General features: G+C 36.8%; 1 protein-coding gene across 6 annotated transcripts in view; it reads right to left on the bottom strand.

Moving 5' to 3' along the window:
* The window catches only part of ccser2b (coiled-coil serine-rich protein 2b), an 89,175-nt gene that overhangs the window by 60,840 nt on the left and 6,368 nt on the right, over positions 1 to 21,967 (bottom strand). For all 6 annotated transcript variants that reach the window (XM_055175731.2, XM_055175735.2, XM_055175734.2 and 3 more), the window contains 2 exons: positions 5,791 to 7,152; positions 3,434 to 3,609 (listed from right to left, as the gene is read on the bottom strand). In XM_055175731.2, coding sequence (XP_055031706.2) covers positions 3,434 to 3,609; positions 5,791 to 7,117 — 1,503 coding nt within the window. In that variant the 5' untranslated portion in view covers positions 7,118 to 7,152. The remainder of the gene's footprint in view (positions 1 to 3,433; positions 3,610 to 5,790; positions 7,153 to 21,967) is intronic.

Raw genomic sequence — 21,967 nt, 5'->3', positions numbered from 1 at the left:
GTCCGATTCACATTTTTACATATCCTTTGGTGTGTAAGTTTGTATTAGTACATATTAACGATATGCAAAAGGTACAAACCCCAAAGTAAACGATGACACGCGTTATCGTCTCCAGCGTGAATCTCTTTTTTTGGACTACAACAAACACACAGATTGTAGGCAACAGTTTACTTCCTGGGATTGATGATGTAGACAAGATCGACATTATCATAATTCCTCCCACTTCATACTCACAGCCTGTAAGTTGACTCCTGTTAGCAACCGAATCTTTCAAACATGGTAAGGAGCATCACATTTTTGCTGACGTCAGATTTATTCAGGCCAATCACAACGTACAGATTAGCTGACCAATCAGGGACACAGAGCTTTTCAAATCCGTGCGTTTCAGGAAGAGAGTGAAATCTGGAGCTACAAAAATGTACGATATGTGGAAAATAATTTGATTTTTAACTATAAACCACGCAAACACATTGTATTATACCAAATACACAAAATAACGATGTTTTTTAGCAATGATATAGGTGCACTTTAAGACTTTAACTTAGTGTGTGTAAACTGCAAACACACCATGGGCTCAATGCGGCACAATGCGCGACGCAAGTGTCTTTTGCTAGTTTTCACCCTGCGCAATTATCATTTTCACGTTTAGCGTCACGTTGTTTAAATAGCAAATGCTTTGCACTCAATTTTGCGCCCATGGGCATTCTGGTCTGAAAACGAGGTGTGTTCAGGCGCATTGTTGGCGCGTTGCTATTTTGAGGCAACTAAAATAGACTACGCCATTGAGCAACTAAAACCTTGTCTATGGTCTAAAGTCAATGATGTAATATTGTTTTTGTTATTTAAAGAGCGCATTAGTAATATGCGCCTATAAACGAGACGACAATGCAGGTTTACTTATCACACACATGAATGCGCAGCAGCACAAAAATGTTGTTACATATGAAAGATAAAAGAATTGAATGTAAAAGATTATTATTGAGTCTCTTGGACATAAATGAGGACTAATTATGAGACGTTAGAAGGCGTAAAGAGCTGCTTCATCGGTCGCCTGGTAAGTAAATGCTTTAAACAATTGCATCTGTTTTTAAATGGTTTTTTTTAATGCTACCTCACGGATTTATTGTATATGATGACTCTGTACCTGTGGATATGGTGAGATGAGAAACATTTTTAAGTTATGCTTAAAAAAAACATGTGACGCTGTCCAAGTGCTGAAACGTGCGGAGAGCCATTTATAAATTCTTTATCTCCTGTTTGTTACAAATAAAGTATTTTTACAGTACAAACCTTTTCTTACATTTAAATTATTTTTGATGATATTGGATATCAATACATTTACAGCAATTAAAGCCTGCTTTTTTACTTCCATGACTAAAAGAAACAGGTTTTAAAGGTTTTAATAAAAAAAATAACAATTTCAATACAAGTGAAAAACAACACAATTATTTAACATTAATCTTAAACTGGGGATCTTCTTCCTCCGCTTAGTTTTTCAGTTTACAAAGTCCGTCATCTAAATAGGAATAAGCACAGCCCCAGCGCAACTGGCTTTTAAAGGGGATGAGAGCTGAGACTCTCATTGGTTTATTGCACGTTACGCCCAAAATACTCCCATTACTCATTAAAAAACTAGGACCAACCCTTTTTTGACCATGCGCTCGGCGCACAAACCAATTTTCACGCTGTGCGCTATCCAGTCTTTCACCTTGTCTTTAACAATGACAGCTACTCGTGTTGCTGTGTGACAAGGTTATTCAGCATTGTGCTTGGTACTATGGTAAAATATATAAACATTGACTACACTGTCTAAACAAAATGACCAGATTATTATTAGCCCTACTTGAAAAATAAAGTGCAGACAATCTGTCATAAACATTAGACTTTAGAAAATGAATCAGAATTGAGTGCATATAGCGATGACATCAAATATCCTCAAGATGGCCCCCTTATACCAGCCACAATATGTAAGTGGCATTCTGCTAACAGAAACAAGTATTAACATAATGATAATACTTAATATCATGAAGTCATTAAATATAATGCTATGAATATGCAATAACTGCTTTTCCACTGTGCCATGTTTCTTAAAGTAACATTTCTAAAACGTAAAGAAGAAATTATTAGCTTGGAAGTTTCTAATCAAAAGATATAAGAAACCATAACACCACATTAGGCTAAACATTGTAATAAAGAAACATAGTCATACTCGCTGTTGTTTCATTAGGTGCCTGTTGCAGAGCATGGTGCTGTAAAGGGCTCAAGGGTTAATATCCAGGGAACATCCAAACAGGTAAAATGTATGTTGAATGCAGTGTGAGTTGCTTTGGACAGAAGCATTTGCCGAATGCGTACAGTACATGTTTAGTTTCAGTAACTTGGTGTTAATGTGGGGGAATTGATGAAAAATTTAACCCTGCAGCTTATTTACATACTGTAAGTGTTTGCAACCGTTTTGCCTGAACATGCCAGGCGATCAGGTTTTACGAATTAAAACTGGTATGACCCACAAATTAATATTTGTGGTGCACAGAGATACAGCTGAAGAACCACAAGCACAAACAACATTAAAGAATGTTGAAGCTAACTGCCACAGATACTTATGGCCCAGAAATGTTGGTGTGCCGTCCATAAACTAGCTTTAAAATGTTAAGATAATAATGCATGTTTCAGTTACAGATTAGATTGTATTATAGACAGTAAAGCAACCCATAATAGCAAGAGGAGGCTAGTGCCGTAAGCACAAATGCAAAGTCATCATGTCATCTGACTTTGATATCACCTCACTATCTACTGACTGCAAAGAGGCTGATAATCTGATTGGCTACTTTCAGAAAGGCAAATGACTATGATCAACAAGAGCCAATAAGAGCTCTGTGAGTGTTACGATGAGTAATCAAAACCACACCTTTAATAATTCAAGCTCTGACTCTTTATCCAGTAACTGACACAAGACAAATCTCACGTTGATTTACCCAACAATCAACTGAGCTCATGGTAGAAAAACAATACTCAGATTTACAATATCAACCATAATGCACAATAATCCAGAAAAACTATTATAAAGTCATCCTTCCCTGCTGTGCCAAACACCACTTATACCTCTTTTTCCAACCGGACTGGCACCTGTCTTTAAACCTAATCTGGTACTATGCTGTGCTTTCATACACAAAATAAACCCATGGTTTCATACCCTGATCCATTTCAGAATTGGCCCTAAAATCTTGCTGGTTTCGAACCCGGAAACCTGTGACGTCAGTAGAAGGAGCTTCCACCACAGTTTCAGATTGAAAAGGGGTACAAGTGGATCTGCTACCCAAGCCCAAGAAGTTTAATGAAACTTTGTAAGAAAGCAAAATAGTATGTATCACATAACAACGCTTTTTTTTCTGCTAAATAAAGCAAAGCCAACATTAGCAAAGTTCTTACTCACAGTGCTATTAGGATCCGAGTCATAGCTCCCACACAGCTGTCCAGAGCCTCCCAGCACCTCCAGCCCCTCTTCATCCCACATGTAGGTTCCACCAGAGCTGTCTGAGGGTGACAGGTCCAGAGAAAAGCCATGAGGAAAATCACCAACAGGAGACAAAGCCTTGTGCTCAAAGCCATCTGTACAAGTTAAAAGAAAAGACAAACAGAAAGGCTTGTTTACATGTTGATTTGGTAAGTAAACCTAACCAGAAAAATATATTATTTTTATTTTATAACGTTTATATGTCTATGTGGGGATATTTCGCAAGACTTTTTTTAAGATGTAAAATTAATCTTTGGTTTGTGTAAGCAAAAAAATTTGCCGTTTTTGGGCGTGTCCTTATAAATGCAAATGAGCTGATGAAATGCAAACACTGATCACAATAATGGGGGTTTGTTGAAATTGAAACTGAATTGTGCTGTCAATTAGTTTCTTCTGACATCACAAGGGGAGCCAAATTTCAATGACCTATTTGTTACATGCTTGCAGAGAATGGTTTACCAAAACAAAGTTACTGGGTTGTTAGTTTTTACGTTTTCACAAGCACTGGGGACCTAATATTAGCACTTACACATGGAAAACTAAGATTTTCATGATATGTCCCCTTTAATATGTTTTAAGACAAACCATGTGCAAACTCATCATTCAACACCATTTTTTTCCAAACTCAAACTGAAAAGTGTGGTTTAAAATTAGGGATGTGCATTTATGTCAGTTTTTCATTTCGATTAATCCATAGGTCTGAAAAACGAGTACTCGATTAACTGGGGGCGGGGCAATCAAAGGGGCGGGACGAATACGTCACAGTGAAAATTTAAATATTTTTATTAAAAACACTCAAATAAAACTTAATTTTGAAGAAACTATGACAGCAAAATCAACACATACTAGATTATTTATAAATTAAATGTTTTTAAAGGTGACATAGAATGATTGAACAGAGTATTTATCCTTGTTCTGTGATGTGACATGTAGACAAAATTCTTTTTGTTTGGATCTGTAATGCCTTAGAAGCTTCCTAAAAACCTCTCTCAGATAGCTCTATTAGGGTGGAGGATTTTGAACAAGTGGTTTTGTACCTATTTGGCTCCCCCTACTGGCTTAACTTGCTATCTCATTACAGATTGGCTGACTTTGCTTCCACTCAAAAAATGTAGCCAATTATTTTAAAGTAGAGGGGCAGTAAGATGCCTGTGATGTCATAAGCATCAGTTTTTCAGATTGGGCCGTTTTCTGGCTGACATTTCTAAAAGAGGAATTTCTATGAGACTGAGATGTTTAGCAAGTCTAGCACTTTTTGTATGTTCGTGAATGCGGGTAGACTACCATTATTCAACAAAGACAAGGTAAAAATGGTTTTTCATTCTCTGTCCCCTTTAACAGAAACCTCTAACAAGAAAAGCGCGTGATGAAGTGAAACTAAAGCTTCCTGACTTAAAACACACCTGACATGCCAACTTGAATTGCTACGTGTTTCCATAACATGGCTTTCCTTACGATGTCTCTGTAGGAGCGTAAACTTGTATTATAAAGCTCTGGGAATTCCAAAACACACATTATAAGCTTTTCATCCATTTGATTTTGGCGCTTGTTTGGATATCCCGTTTTTATTGGCCACGCAGGTAATCGTCACAGAGCGCAGCAGAAGAGTTGACCTATTTTGACTGTGGCGTGAGCGTAAGCTGGGCTCCGCTTTGCTCGACGCAACAACAAACCACCCTCGCACGGCGCAAGTCATTGAACTGAATGGGTTTCATAGAGCAGCACACACCGCGTCCTATGTAAAAGCTGCATTAAGGCCAACTAAATAGCAGCCGCTATGAAAACCAGCCATTTTGTTGAATGTTTTGCCACTCAACAGGGCGAGCTCCGGCGTGGTCACATGGAAAAGTGATGTTGTTGCATACCCAAAACAACTGAGTTTCAATTGCAACAAACCACCATCATTGAGATCAGTGTTTGCATTTCATCAGCTCATTTGCATTTTAAAGAACACACCCAAAACTGCACACTTTTGCTCAGGCCTACAAAGTGGCAATTTTAACATGCTATAATTCGAGACATACATCATTAACGAAAGAGATGTCATTTGAGGGGAAAGGGAGGATAATTTTATTAAATATTTTAAGGGCAGATAAATTTAACAAAACATAATAATATGCAGCTATAAATCAATTATAATACACACTGCAGTATTCCTAAAGAATAAGAATTGTCATGTTTCATAGGGGCTTTAAACGGTAGCTGCTGCAGGCAATAGACTATGAAGCTAAAAGCGTTTTGAGGTTAACAGGAACAGAAAAGTTCTCAGGTCACACCTGTAAGGCCCATCCCTGCCCATTCAACAGTTTCAGACAAGAAGCTGTGTAGGCTAGCCGGCGATGAATCCTCAGTGTAATTAGTGATTAGATCGTTGTCCTCATCACACAGTCCTGAGACATCTAATCCCTCTTTGTGGACAGGTAGCAGCAAGATCTCCCCTCCGTTACCAAGATTGTCAAAATCATCCATGTACTCCTCACTAGTGTCATTGTGCTCCAGAGAGGAGGAGGAAGATAAGGACATGTCCTCTAAGACCCCTAAAGGCCGACCCAAACTGCTCTGTTCCTCATTTGTTTCACAGTGGGTATCGCCTGGGGTACATCCAACGCTTATAGCTTTGATGTTTATTTCGGAACCGTTTTCCACTGTCTCTGTACAGTCTTTGTCCTCATTACTTACCTCTGCTTCATTCTGGACAGTCCTTGCACCAGTAGGGCGGAGATGTTTGGTGAGTGAGGGACGTGTTAGTCTATAACTAAGTGCTGAGGGCTTGTTACTTGAAAAGCTGGGTAATAATGTCTTCTTTATTGTGGCCTTTGGCATAGTGCCACCACTAGTAGTTACAGAAGGCCTTGAAATCCCAAATTTGCCTGATTTTTCTAAAACTGGATTAGGTTGAATGAGCGGTGACCTAGCCACTGGGGATTGTGCTAAAGGTCTGGGTAGCTCTTTAGCAAGCTCTGTAGCTTTGTTAAACGAGAAGGAACGAGTCATGGGTGGATCGGTGGGGGATGCTGCCCTATTGGCATTGGAGAAACTCTGAGAGCGCACTATGTTCTCTTTGAAGGCTGACTTGAGGCTGTCATTGGATAAGGACAGTGGGTTCTCCAAAGTTCTTTGTTGGGATAAACTATGCAGACCAGGCCCTGATGAGCCAGACTCATAACGCTCGTTACCACCACTGACTCCGTTCTGATAGAGAGGTTGCTCTGGGGAGAGGCGTTTGGCAGAAGTCATGTGGGGATAGGTTTTGTTGGGCTGGGTCAAAGTTCTGGTACTACCACTCTGTGCATTCTGGACAACACTCTTAAGTTTAACAGGGGCTGATGTTTTAATCGGCATAACAGCGGGCTGTGAGCATATGGGTACACTAGTCTTCTCTTCCAAGCTGTCAGTGTGCGGAAGTTTGTTTCCCTCTTCACATTTTTGTGGCACATGTGTCAAACTGTTGTGCCCTCTTATCTGGGCACCTTTGCAGGCCATAGTGAAGAGGGGAAGGGCAGATCTTTGAGGAAGGGAGGATACGGTGGTGCTCGAGGGGCGAGGAGCAAACTTGGGTAGCCTGGAGACCATGTTGAGCTGTTTGAATGAGCTTCTTTCCATCAGCTAACTGCTCCACCATGGATGTGGGGACAGATCTGCGAAAAAGAGAAAGATAGAGACAAAATATGAGTCAGCTGAGGGGCAACCTTCCGATCCCTCTGATGAAGCCAATACGGAAGTGACTAAAAAATGCAATTCATCAACTGTCCGCTAGATGCTGGTTCCAAAAGGGAGTCAATTCCCAGAGATCACAGCAGCAGTTGCGCACTTTCCCAAAGGTAATAGGATGTCCAGACAGCTCATGTGATGTTCTCCTCCTATTTGTAAGCTACACTTTACATGAGTTGACAATCCCCACCTTGTCTCAATTTCTAACATAACATGGGAGTTTCAGGTTGTAATTGCAAGGTCAGAAAGAAGACATCAAACTTGAACTAATTACTTCAAATCTGACCAGTTTAAGACTAACTGTAACTGCACCCTTATGACTGAACATTTCTGTGTAGTGCACTCGTACCTTACACTTTCTTGATGTGCCCAACATGATGATGTCAAACAATAATGCAGGCCACTGGTCATAAGATAAATATTTAATTATGAGTTGCTTATCTTATCAAACAGTGCTCTAAATAAGACTAGGCTACTACAGAGGGGAAGGCCATGTGGGTTCTGTAGATTAACCTGATTCAAGAACACAAGACATTATTATTCAAGAGATGATGAATGCTTAAAAGTCTGTAACAATTAATGCACTGTCTCCTAGAGTTGGTGAACACAAAGTATCTATTCAGGATTCAGATGTAGTAACGCTCCCGTGACAACAGCTAAGAATATTGCCTGTACTGAAGACATGTCTTGATGTTAATCACCTGTTAGGCTTCTAAAGTGTTTTTAGATGAAAGTTCTTTTGAAAAATGGAAGAGCTGTCACAAAATAACTAAACAAGGAAACATCTGTAAACATAATATTATTGGGGTGAGGCATGACAGATCTTAGAAAACAGATTTGCCATTTGCTGTTATGTAATTCTATCTGTCTGGATGAGTACGCCACCCAGCTCTATTTATATGGGGAGGAGGAAAGTATAACTACCAGTATCAAACCATACATTAACTCCACATTTACTGTGTTCTGTGAAATCAAACGCAAAGCAGGTTTAAACTGCACTAACACACACATCAACAAGCAAGCATATGTACCTGTAAAGAGACTTTATATACACAGGTAGTGTACTGTACAAAGCAGATCTGATTTGGACCAGAATGCATAAGGAAGAAAGCACAAACGCGAGTGTCTCTTTTATCATAAACCCTTTAGACGCGTCTGCAGCAGGCACTTATTTTTACAAGACCCGTGATGCACATAGGTTCACTCGATGCACGAACACATATTTTGAAATTACGAACCACACACATGACGGGCTACATCAGTGCTTCTCAATTATTTTCTGTCACACCCCCCCTAGGAAGAAGTAAACATTTCGCCCCCCCCCAACTCTCCGCCGCGACTATAAATAGTATAATTTGTCTATAAAATTACACATCTGCAAAACATTGTATCCTTATTAACATTAAAGAAAACACAAAAAAAGAAATATCAATCATCTACAACAAAGAATAACTTTATTAACATTGTTTTTTTAGTCTGTAACAGAAAAGACTTAAAATGCATCAATTTGCCTGAAATAAAAAAAATCAATCCTTATTTACAGTATATTTTTTGACCATTTGATACTGAAAAATTTAATTAAATATAATCAATAAATAATAATAAAAAACTCAAGCGGCTTATCAGCGTGTTTGGGGTGTAATGTCTTTAAGTGACGGTGCAAAAAAAATCACTTCCTGAAAAAGTATTTTCCCCGGGGTCTCGCGCACCCCCCCTGGTGTCGCTTCGAGCCCCCCCTGGGGGTCCCGCCGCACTATTTGAGAAGCACTGGGCTACATACATGTTGTTACTAACTTCGCATCGTGCGCCCTCGAAAAAAGAAGTCACCGGACAGTTTTGAGCCCTGGATGTGCAGTCTGACCATAACTTCATAGACAAGTATCATCTGAAGCCTGATCTGAATCACGCACACACACCAGTGTAATCTAATCAAAATATTGATAAGATAACAAAAATGCAAAACATTTCTGTAAGGTCTGCACAGAAGTAAAGCATTTAAAATTTTGGTAACACTTTACAATAAGGTTGTATTTGTTAAAATTACACTCTAAAAAATAATTCAGGGGATCTGTTGCCACTATTTAATTTAATGCATTGGTGCAAGTTAAAAATTCGAAATAATTGATTTATTGAAAGATTTAAAGTGGCAAACGTTTTTTATTGAGTAGTCCAAACATAATAAATGTTGATAGTTACATCAAGTTAATATTGTGTGTAACTTCAAATTAATTATCTGTGTTAGTTTGTTTAAAACATTATTTGAGTTGTAGTAACTCAATTCATTTAGCTTGATAACAATGTTCCCAGCATGCTTTGCATGGGACTTGATAGTGAGAGTAAATGTAGAAATGGTGTTATTTTATGCATTTCTAATCAAGATGAAAACATGAGAAGACTTTTAATGATTATTGTTCTGAACTTTTGGTATTTAAAAGATTTTCTGTTATGTTGTTGATTTTTAAAAGGTTACCATTGTGCTGAAGAATAGAGCATTTGCTCAAGTTGAGAACAGATTCACCGAGCATTATCTTGCTGTTTTAATCAGATGGCATTTTGATAAAAATGCTAAAACTGGTTGTCTTCTGCAACCTGACAAGTGTTGTTAAATAAAAATGTTCGAATCATTTTAGTAGTTTTGTGTAAATCAGTCTCCACGATTGAATAAAATGTAAAATGAGTAATCATTTTTATGAGTATCCAATGCAATATTTTAAGTACATCCAACTTATTATAGTTTGTTGGCGGAAATTGATTTCAGAAGCAGTTGTCTTAACTCAAAATAATTGATGCAAACTGTTGAGTCCAAGCAATATTTTTTAGAGTGTAGTTTATTTATTAGCTAACATGAACTAACAATGATCAATACTTCTACAGCATTTGTTAATCTTAATTTATGCTCGTTTTGGTATTTACTAATAATTTTTTTATATAAAAGTTGTTATCTGTTAACATTAGTTAATGCACCATGCCACTTAAACATGGAAGTCGTCAGATTGTGCAAGACACAATTCACAAATAGCATTGAATTCCAGACACAACCCCTAAATACAGGGGTGACTCATTTAGTCTGAACGATGTCACACATCAGACCATTTAATCACAAAAGCTCACCAACTGCGGGTGTGGTCCAATATTTACACTCTTAAAAACTAAAGTCACATACTGCCAAATTATTAACTATAGTTTTATGTTAAAGTTGAACACTGTAAGAAACAAAAAATACAGTTTTATACGTAAAAAATAAGTTTCCAAAGATCATTTGTAAATTAAAGTTATAATTAATATCCCAAATAAAGCTGAGACTTTTAAAATGTAATAACTATCACCACCATTAAACGTATTAGGGCTGCATAAAGAATCGCGACTAATCGTTTGCAGAATAAAAGTTTTTGTTTACATCATGTGAATGTACTACTGTGTATAATAATTATGTAAATATAAATACACACACATGCATGTATAATCTTAAGAAAATATTTGATTAAATATTATAGATTCAATATTTATATAATATAAATTACATATAAATATAAAAAAGGTGATTTTGTAGATACTACTTTTGTGTGTGTGTGTGTGTGTGTGTATGTATGCATATAATTTAAACAGAATTTAAAATATTTAATTCACCAAAAACTGTAGAAACATTGGGTTGCCTATTGATTGGCCCTTTAACTACCATTAATCGGATTTAATAGCATATACAAACATTTGCTAAAAAGCTGCAAATGAAGATCATTTTATTCCAATAATGTTGCAGACAAAAGCATTAAATAGACATTACAAAAAGTTGCTATTGTATTAGCAGTATTGTGTATTTTATTTCTGTATCATTTATCATAAGCATGTCACTGACCTACAGTCCACAGCAATGCCCTCTGCAGTTTGTCAAGGTATTTTTATGGCATTAAAAGTTGAAAATAAAACGGAAATACCTTATTTTCACAAATTTTCTTTTGTCATTTTTAAAGAGCACCTATTGTCCGATTCACGTTTTTAAATTGCCTTTAGTGTGTAGGTGTGTATTAGTACATGTTAACAATATGCAAAATGTACAAACCCCAAAGTAAACGATGGGGCGAGTTATCATCTCCAACGTAAATCTCTTTTCTTGGACTAGAACAAACACACGGATTGGAGGCAACAGTTTACTTCCTGGGATTGGTAATGTAGACAAGACCGACATTATCATAATTCCTCCCACTTTGGACACACACCCTGTAAGTTAACTCCTGTTAGCAACCGAATCTTTCAAACATGGTAAGGAGCGTCACATTTCCGGCTGACCTCAGAGGTATTCAGGCCAATCACAACGTACAGATTAGCTGGCCAATCAGGGAAACAGAGCTTTTCAAATCCGTGCGTTTCAGGAAGAGAGTGAAATCTGGAGCTACAAAAATTTAAATCTTGTGTTTTTTAAGCATTGAAATAGGTGCTCTTTAAGGTATTTAACAAATTAAATTATTTCGCTGCAAGTGCATGCAAGCTTTCTTATGGCAAAAAAAAACGTCCACTTGAAAGTTAAAATTCAAAAGGTAAAAATTAAGAAACAACAAACCATTATTTCTGAATGGCCCAAGGCAGGAACTAAGCGGATTTGTAATAAATTGTTCAATTTAATCTGACAATCTGTCCGAGGTAGCTTTAGGCATCTTTCTGACAACCTGTGTTCTTGGTTCTTTAACATTTATCAATTATTTTGATTTGTGTACACTGACATGGAATGAATCAATGAACCAATTAATTAAATGGCAGAAAAAGATCTTATTTATAAATTTGTTTATTTATTTACAGTGGTACAAAAAAAGTGTTGGCCCTCTTCCTGATTTTTTTTTTTTTTCATGTTTATCACACTTTAATGTTTCGGATCATCAAACAAATTTAAATATTAATCAAAGATAACACAAGTGACCACAACATGCAGTTTTTAAATGAAGATTTTTTTATGAAGGGAAAACAAAATTCAAACCCACATGACCCTGTGTGAAAAAGCATTTGCCCCCTTAACCTAATAACTGGTTGGGCCACTCTTAGCAGCAACAACTGCATTCAAGCATTTGCGATAACTTGCAGTGAGTCTGTTACAACGCTGTGGAGGAATTTTTGGCCCACTCATCTTTGCAGAATTGTTGTGATTCAGCCAAATTCAAGGGTTTGAGCATGAACCGCCTTTTTAATGTCATGCCACAGCATCTCTTGTTGGCTGAAAGAATCATTCAGCCACAACAAGAGATGTTGAGGCAGATTACACTTAAAGTTGATGAGTTTGAAGCAGTCTAACAAGGGCAATATTGTGATGGCTAGATGACTTTGTCAGAGCATCTCCAAAACTGCAGCTCTTGTGGGGTATTCCTGGTCTGCAGTGTTAAGTACCTATTAAAAGTGGTCCAAAAAAGGAAAAGCAGTAAACTGGCAACAGGGTCATTGGCGGCCAAGGCTCATTGATGCATGTGGGCAGTGAAGGCTGGCCTGTGTGGTCCGATCTAACAGACGAGCTACTGTAGCTCAAATTGCTGTAAAGGTGAATGCTGGTTCTGATAGAAAGGTCTTATGGTGTCCATGCCTTGACGGGTCAGGGCTGTTTTAGGGGCAAAAGGTGCCCCTACACAATATTAGGCAGGGGTCATAATGTTATGGCTGAACGGTGTATATTTGGTGGTACAAATACACACTCACACACACACGAGACATTGAACATTTTGTCAAATACCTTTATAAACACTAGACTGATTGATTCAAAATATGAGAATTATTAGATTTGAAATAGTCAGAAATTAATCACTGAATGATAATGAACAGTCTAGACTGTAGTCAACCAATTGCATACAGATACAGATATAATTACATGTCATCTGATAATAAAGCAAATTTATTTAAAAATCGGATTATTTTATTACATACCAGTAGCCATTGGACAGCAGTAAAATATCCTCAACTGAAGTGTGCTATGACTAGTTTGCTTTAAACTTTTCTGATGGTTTACAAGTACGTACTATGTGGTAAATAGTAATTTCTAAGTTACACTGCATGATATACTGTATAGTATTATAAATGAATATCCTACAGTATTCATATAACAGGGCAATCTTTGGCACTTTTTTGATCTATAAAACAGAAGTTCTTGAAATATCTATGAGGGTGTTATGTTTTCTTTTGTTGTTCTTTATCCTTTAGTTTGCTCACAGACAAACACACAAAAAAGCATCAAGCGTTATCATTTATTTTCTGTTTTAGTTTTATTAAAGAATGAAAAAAAAGTTGCTTAAATGTACATACATTTTGGTCTTGTGTCTGACAAGATGTGAAATCCAATATGGTCAGATATTCATGAAAAGTAAACAAAAAGATTGTCATTACTTTGTGTACTAGACCACATGCCTGAACAGGCAAGATTGTAATATGAAGCTTTCGGGGAGCACGTGGTTTTATATTTAAGCATCTTTAACCGAACTCCACCCGGCGCAGCTCTGATGGAAACAGGAAGAACATCTGTCTGCTCTGAGGAGAAACACAATCACTAAACCACAATGACAGAAACAAAACAGTTCAGTCATTTAAATGGAACTGATGGTGAATTATTATTTGTTTGTTAGATCAAATTAGGGATGATCCGATCAGGATTTTTGCAGCCGATACCAAGTATCGATTTGTTGTCTTCGTGATCGGCAAATACCAATGCTCAATACCGGTTCTTCAAGCTGCTCTTTGATGACTGTAACTGTTAACAATTTTTCTAGATAAGTAATAGCACAGATGTTGCCTTTGTTATATTACTTGCAGTAATTAAGTATATTACTGTTTTAATAGAGAATCAAATAAATAAGCACAACAAATATTTCTTCTGCAAAATGGAAATTTAATATGCCTTTAAAATGCATACGTCTGTTAAAGATAATGAAAAAAGTCTTTAATTAAATATACATGCATTCATATGAAGTATCAGTTCTTCAGTGAAGAGCAGAGACAATTAGGTTACTGTAGCTTTAAGACGTAAGAGAGATCGCTTTGTTCACGTGCACTGATGACAGGCTGCTGTGTGTGCACACGTCGGGTGTATGCGGACAAGATCAGCTGTGAGAAAAATGTTTTATAAGAACATCTCTCAAGTTTTTATCTCTTTAATGCACAAAAAATAGGCATTAAATAAGTGCAAAGAAGCGTATAAGGTTACAAACAGTTTCTCTGCTAAACAGCTGGTTGAAATATATACATTTTCAGATTAACATCATGAACTAGGGCTGGGCGATAAAATTCCATATCCGGACATCTTTCTAATTTTGATGGTACTCAATTTTTGGTCTATATGGAAAATTTGGAATGACGAATGAATATTCTCCAGTCATTAAACTGCTGAGTCAAGCAGTCTAGAATGGAAGAATGCCACATGTCCAACTCAACATTACACTTTTAAAAAACAACAAATTTAACAAAAAATTTTAGGTTCCTAAATGACTTTGATCAGACTGCATGGTTCCATAAAGAATTTGTAACTATATTTTTAAAGTTATTTTACTTCCACACTATGGGCCCTATCTTGCACCCAGCGCAATTGACTTTGTCAGTGACGCATGTATCATTTCGTAATTTGCACCGGCGCACAGCGGGTTTTTCCCTCCACAGACGCACATCGGCAAACTAGGGAATGAACTTGCGCTCCCTGGGCGGTTCAGCGCAAAAAAGGAGGCGTGCTCCTGGCGTGTGCCTCGTAAATCCGTCATAATAATAGCAACCCGCCATGGAACTTGCGCCCTTGCATTTAAAGGGAATGTTGGATAGCGTTCTGATTGGTTTATTTGACGTTACGCCCAAACCACACCTATGAATAATGAACCTACTTCAGACCAACCCCTTATTGATTTGCACCCGGCGCAAGACTTATTTCTCCCACCGGGAAAATAGCAACAGCGCCCAAGATCCACCCACAAAGTCACTTGCGTTTTGAGCTTCGCACTTGCGTTTCAGATCGTTAAAATAGGGCCCTATATTATTTTACTTTATATTTTACTTCCAGACAATAAAATATTACATTATTTTGAGAAATGTTGACTGGAAGGTTGGAAAACCAAAAATGGTTCTTCTGTGGCACTGCTTATAGCACCCTTATTTTTCAGAGTGCACAAACTAAATATGCAGTTCCTCCTTGTGCAGTGCGGGGGGACCAAACAAGAGTCAAATCTCCAAAACCTTAACATGGGCATGGCAAACAGGAACACCCCACCAAACATGCCTGCAGTATGATCTGCAGTACCAATCCACAAAACAAATTCAAGTGTGCATTCCTGCGCAGTCAGAAAAGCTAAAGGTCAGAGAAGATGAAGAGTTATGAAATATCCAAAAATGTTCAGATCTCCTGTCAAGATAAAAGTCACCTTCATCTAAAAACGTAACCAACAACGCTCAACTTACCACACAGCTCTCTAAATAGCCATCTGTACAACTATATGAAAATCAATCAGAGAGATGTTGAATTAGTCATTACTCCATTTACAGCTCTTGTTAAAGTTTTCTAGATTTCAAGATCAAATCAGATCATGATGCATCCTCTAACTTCCAAAAAAAAGCATTCATCTCACAGTCATAGGATTATGAATCATTGTATTACACATATTTATTTCCCATAAGCACATTCCTTACTAGACATTTTGTATTATCTCCTAAAAGATTTAACAATTAAAGGTGGTGTGTGTAAATTTTAGCGGCATCTAGTGGTGAAATTGTGAAACAGCTTACCCCTCAATTTCAAAACGCATATGGTAGCCCCCACAAAACAAAAAAATTTTTTTAACATTCGTGCAGTCATTATAGGGCCTGGTTGCTATTTGATCCTGTCATCAAAGACCTCATTATTGGATACAATTTATTCTGCCTTTTCAGATGTTTGGCTGAACATTTTTTTGCTATTTTCGGCGGAATAATTTCGGGTACCAAAAATTCGGTGCATTCCTAACTCCTACAAGATCTTTACCTCACACTGCGAGAAACGGATCGTTTAAACTTGGATACGACAAGCATGTAGAGTGTATGGGTGATTCTCACGAAAACTTGGTTTTAAAAATGTCAAGCATGAAAATGTAAAAATTGCTTACATTTACTTTTTTCCCACCAGACATTGAAAAACAAAGTCTGGAGTAAATGGGAACATTAATTTAAAAACTTTGAATCATTTAACACTTTTTGTAACATAATTAAAAAAATTAGTCCTAAAAAATCTCATTACCGCAACAGTCAGAAAACATCAACACTGACATATTTTCAAAATGACATGACAAACCTGAAAGAACATAATTTGGGGATTCGGCACATGCATTTAAAATCAAAGTATTATGCTTCTATTAATTAAATTAACATTTAATAAGCATCTTTTGCGGTAATGATAATCAAAATGTCGTGTAAGCATTCTGACAAGACAATATTTCAAATTAACAGTAAAAAAAATTATCTTACCTGGTAGCCATCTCGAAGTAACTGGTCCATGTGCTTGGTCACTCAAAATCAAACTTTATTAAAATTCTCTATGTGTGCTTAAACTGTTCTCAAAAAGTGTTGCGGAGGATGAGAACATCAGGCATGGACACATCATTTTCCTAATTTTTCTTCATTATTATTATACATGAATATTCAGTAAATATTTTTTTCTGTCATCTAAAGTAGTCTAGCAAAACATCCATTTATTTTTTTAATATTTTTAGGTTAATTTGATTAAATTACAACATAACGCATGTTCAAACACAGTCGGACACATTGCGGTAATGAGAATTTCAGAAGAAAATGAGATAACATTTACAATTATAAATTCTTATGTTGAAATCACACATTGTGCAAGGTAGAACACAGTATTGTGTTAATTCTGATGCTTTTTAATGTTACTATATTACACATTTTAAAGCTAAAATCATTAGTGCCGTGGTGTTTCAATGGTTTCGTGAGAATCACCCGTATAATGATGACATCTATTGAATCAGAGGTTTTGATGGTTGCGTCACACATATGCGCAACGTCACCAGCATGCGCTTGTGGTAGTGGCTATTTTTAAAGACGGGAGGACTTCTAGCAACCACTGCTGTGTGTCATAGTGTTTACAGCATTAGACTCACTGGAAAACATGACAACTGTTACCCTGTATCTGCATTACCAAGTTTTAGATAAAATTGCACTGATAACAAATCTGTTGTTGATATACTTATGAATTTTGTATAATTGTTATCATACTAGCGAAGATAACATCTGTGGTTATACAAGCTAAATGTTAGAACAGTAAAAACTCGTATTTTGTGTATTTATGTATGCCTTATTAATAAAAAAAATGCAAAAGACATATAGAAAATTAATATCATTAACAACAAGAATAACTTCAGAGAAAAATAAAACACACACACCAAATTAAAGTTTTAAAATAAACAAACAGCACAAGAGATCAAATAATGTATAAATAGATTTCTAAAACCATACCATAGTCAATAGTCCTTTTTGCTTTGTTCTTTACATCCTCTAAAGTTTCAAGATACTAACTCAAAAATATCCAAGTAAAAATGTTTTACAATCGACGTGAATATACCAAAAACTAAAACAGTAAAAACTCAGAACAGAACTCTGAACGTCACATTTAATCTATCAGTCCTGCTGCAGTTCCTGTTGCTTTTTCCTCATACAGCAGTGACAGTGAGCTGCACTGAGATCTCATTTGCCTCTCTTATTTTACCTGACCGAAACATTACAAAGACATTAAAGGAGACATATCATGCTAAATCCACTTTCTTAGCTCTTAAATGCATTTTGTTGTATATTTGTAGTGTTTAGAAGTACATAAAAGTTGAAATTAGTCTCTCCAGGTGCTTTATTGATATCTTTATATTCTGTTTTGGTCATATTTTCCAACCTGTTCTGATTTTTCTATTATCTATTACGTTTTTTGAACAATTACGTCACTATATTTGCAGCGGAACTGCCAAATAAGGACATTGACTCCCAGCCCAACACTTCCAGCAATCCGCAATTTTTTATTTCTCGCTGCGATATTGTAGTCCAAGCTCAAGGATGCAGAAGTTACGAGAGAGTAAGAAATGTACCCACATCTGTTGGTAAAGTCATTTTTGTGTGCCCGAGGCACTTTAAGGATAACTACTTCACCAATCTCCGCCAGTATGAAGAAGGATTTGCCGATAGACTTCGTCTGATTGAGGGGTCAATTACTTCTTTCTTTGGAGACGACGAGCAGAGCACTTCGGTAAGCTGTAAATAACTTAACAGTTAAGTTAACTGAGTATTACATTTGCAAGTCATGAGCATATTACAACAACTTACAATTAACTAAGAATAATAGTTAACTTTATAATTGTTAATATTCTGAAATAAGACCGTCTTGATGATGTATGCAGCCTAGATATGCGACCTCCGGAGGCTGCAGCCTTCGGATTGACAAACGGCAGTAACACACCATTGCGATACCTCCATATGAAGACGTTGTTCTGCAGGTTCGTCGTCTTCATTTTCTTCTCGCTCCGTTTCCGACTCTGGTTCGAACATGTAAGGCTGGATGGACAAGTCTTCCGTTGTTGACATTTTGTGAATAACGAGTGAATAAAAAGTTTCTGTGCCGCTAGATAATTGTATCTCTGCTATAAAACTACAAAAATGGCCGAATGGGGAGGAGTTTAACCGAGTGTCGCTTCTGCAACCTGGAGAGGGGGCAGGGTATGAAGTGCATTTAAAAAAACAGCACAAAAATGAGTTGCTCTCAGATGCACATCAGAAAAGGGGGCCTGTGGAGCTATAATAATGAGGAATTCAGACCCAAGCATTGCAGTTCCGCTTTATATAGACCTCAAATAGATGATTTATATATAAAAAGGACAGACTTAAAAGCATGATATGTCTGCTTTAATATATTACTAACATGATTAGCCTGCTGCACAAATCGTAAAAACAGCACAATGTCAGCTCTGCTAGTACAGGGTATCTGAACAAAGATTACAGAGATAAGATGGCACATAAAACTTGCAACCTTTCTTGAGTTTGCACATCTGGACAATTCTTCACACATCAAAGGTTGTAAATTTGGGTAAAGCCAGCAAACAACGAGTACATTTTAGCGATTCTGCCGTCACGCCGCTTTAAATCTCCTGTACCGGAAACTGAAGAGCAGCCTTGAATCAAACGCGGAAGTTAAGCATTCATAGATTCCATTTCTAACACTATCAGAAAACTATCATAGGCTATCTTTGCATGCAAGACCAGGAAAACTGATATCTTTGAATCTCTCTCACTGTACGACAAAGGACCAACAATGAAGACCCACGATCACAATTGTTTCACAATGGCAATAATTCGTCTGGGACAGCCAATAATCGTGCAGTGTATCCCAGGCTTTACACAATGCACATTTAAAGTTAATTTAATGGCTTTAGCATTTTAGCAACTATTATTACACGGCTCTCTGGAATGCTTGATTCTGATTGGTCAGTTGAGACATTTGCAGGTTCGTTCTTTTCAAATAATAACCGCTCCAAAGTAATAACGCATAGCCGGTACTACTTGTATGTTTAAAATCCCTCCACGCCAACAAAGATTACTGTTTGGCGCCATCTTGTGACAAACACTGGACAACCACAATTAAAAATGGAAAATTTTGACATTAATTTTAACATGTACGTAAAAAAACAAAACATTTAAACAGTGGATAGAAGAACGAAAACGACAAGACACAGAGAGCTTACTGAGACTGAACTTGACAAAATAGAGCACAGCTACGAAGCCAACACACAAAAAAAATACAGAATGGGTATTAAAACTTCTCAAAGACTGGCTAAAAGAGAAAAAAAATGGAGACAGACAAGTATGAAGCAGAGGATCTTAATAAGGTATTACGATCATTTTATGCATCTGTGCAAAGTATTCAGCTTCAGTCATAGCGCCACCTAGAGGTAGCAGGAAATGCCATGTTTTACGCTGTGAATTAGGGATGCATATCAATTAATCGCGATTAATCTATAGCAGAATAAAAGTTTTTGTTTACATCATATATGTGTGTGAACTGTGTATAATAATTATGTATATATAAATATGCACACATGCATGTATAATTTTAAGAAAAAAATATATTTATATATTAAGTATTTATATTTATATATAATATAAATTATACATAAATATACAAATGTATATACACATGTAAACATTGCTTAAATATATACATGCATGTGTGTGCATTTAACTATACAAAGTTATTATATACAGTACACACACATATATGATGTAAACAAAAACTTTTATTCTGCTATAGATTAATCGCGATTAATTGATATGCATCCCTACTGTGAATGCCAATAAAATGTTTCAAATTCATATTCATGTCCAGTTTTTTTTTCTTATGTGGCAAGTAGCCGTGTAATAAGCGGGATAATGTAGAGGCAGCCTGTAGTTATCGCAAAATAAGCCCCTTCAGTGTGATACAAGATCACACTGTCGGGGCTTATTTCCCGTTATACCACGGGTCTGTTGAATGCTGCATTCTGATTGGCTGAGAAATGTTCTATGGGTGTTGATTATTTTTCTGTAAACCGCACACCTAATTTTTCAAATGTCTTAAAAATAGGCACAAGAGCAATGTTTGTGGTAACCGTGGTATAAGCGGAATAATTGACTCCGGTCCTTTGAATTATTTGAAAATAATGCACACCTGCGGTGTAACGGCACTCCGCTTCGCGTCGTGCCGCATTACCACCTTGGTGTGCATTATTTTCTTATAATTCAATGGCCCGTCGTCAATTATTCCTTACATAACTACCGGCTGCCTCTACATTATCCCTTACTTGGTCAGACTGGTTCTACAAAAAAAAACTTCTGCAAAATAGTCAAACACTGCATAGTATGCAAAGGTAAAAGAAGAATAAGAGTAATATACACAACACAGAATGTGCATTATATGAACTCATAGTAAGTTTCCAATGTTAGCTAGCTACATTGAAACTACTGATTGTATTGCACAAATAAGTACAACTATTGTTAATGAAGAATGATTTAAGAAAAATACTAGGGGTGTATAACAACGTAATGCAATGCAATTATGATTTCAGCGTTGTTTTATTTTGTAAAGTACACAACACTCAAATTTTTCTCTCACATTGAGAGCCTGCAAAATTGCCAGTGAGGAGACATCTGTGATGCGCAGGTTGATCCAAAATGAGCGGGGGCCTGCGGTCATGCACGGTTACGAGTCATGTAATAATATTTTTAATGATATTCGGGTCGCGGTCGGTCGGGTCATTTGAAATAAAGATGGCAATTAAACCTTTGTAATTTATATAGTTTACGTAAGGAATAATTGACGACGGCCATTGAATTATAAGAAAATAATGCACGCCCAAGGTGCAATGTGGCATGACGCGAAGCACACCGCGGGTGTGCATTATTTTCAAATAATTCAAAGGAGCGGAGTCAATTATTCCTCTTATACCACGGTTACCACAAACATTGCTCTGGTGCCTATTTTTAAGACATTTGACAAGTTAGGTGTGTGGTTACAGAAATTAATGCATACCCATGGAACATTTCTCAGCCAATCAGAATAAAGCATTCAACAGGCCCATGGTAGCCTATAACATAATATAAAGAACACCCTATAGCAACTAGATCCTACGTCTATGGCCCAATGACTCTACGATGAGTATTTACTACTTTAAAAAAATCCGGGCCAGGAAGCGGGTCGGGTACAATTTTTTTTTTTTTTTGCGGGTGGGTTAGTTGAAA

This window comes from Misgurnus anguillicaudatus, chromosome 4 (assembly GCF_027580225.2).
Source record: "Misgurnus anguillicaudatus chromosome 4, ASM2758022v2, whole genome shotgun sequence".
Classification (NCBI taxonomy): domain Eukaryota; kingdom Metazoa; phylum Chordata; class Actinopteri; order Cypriniformes; family Cobitidae; genus Misgurnus; species Misgurnus anguillicaudatus.
The sequence above is the reverse complement of the archived record's forward strand: the minus strand, read 5'-3'. Positions and strand labels throughout refer to the sequence as shown.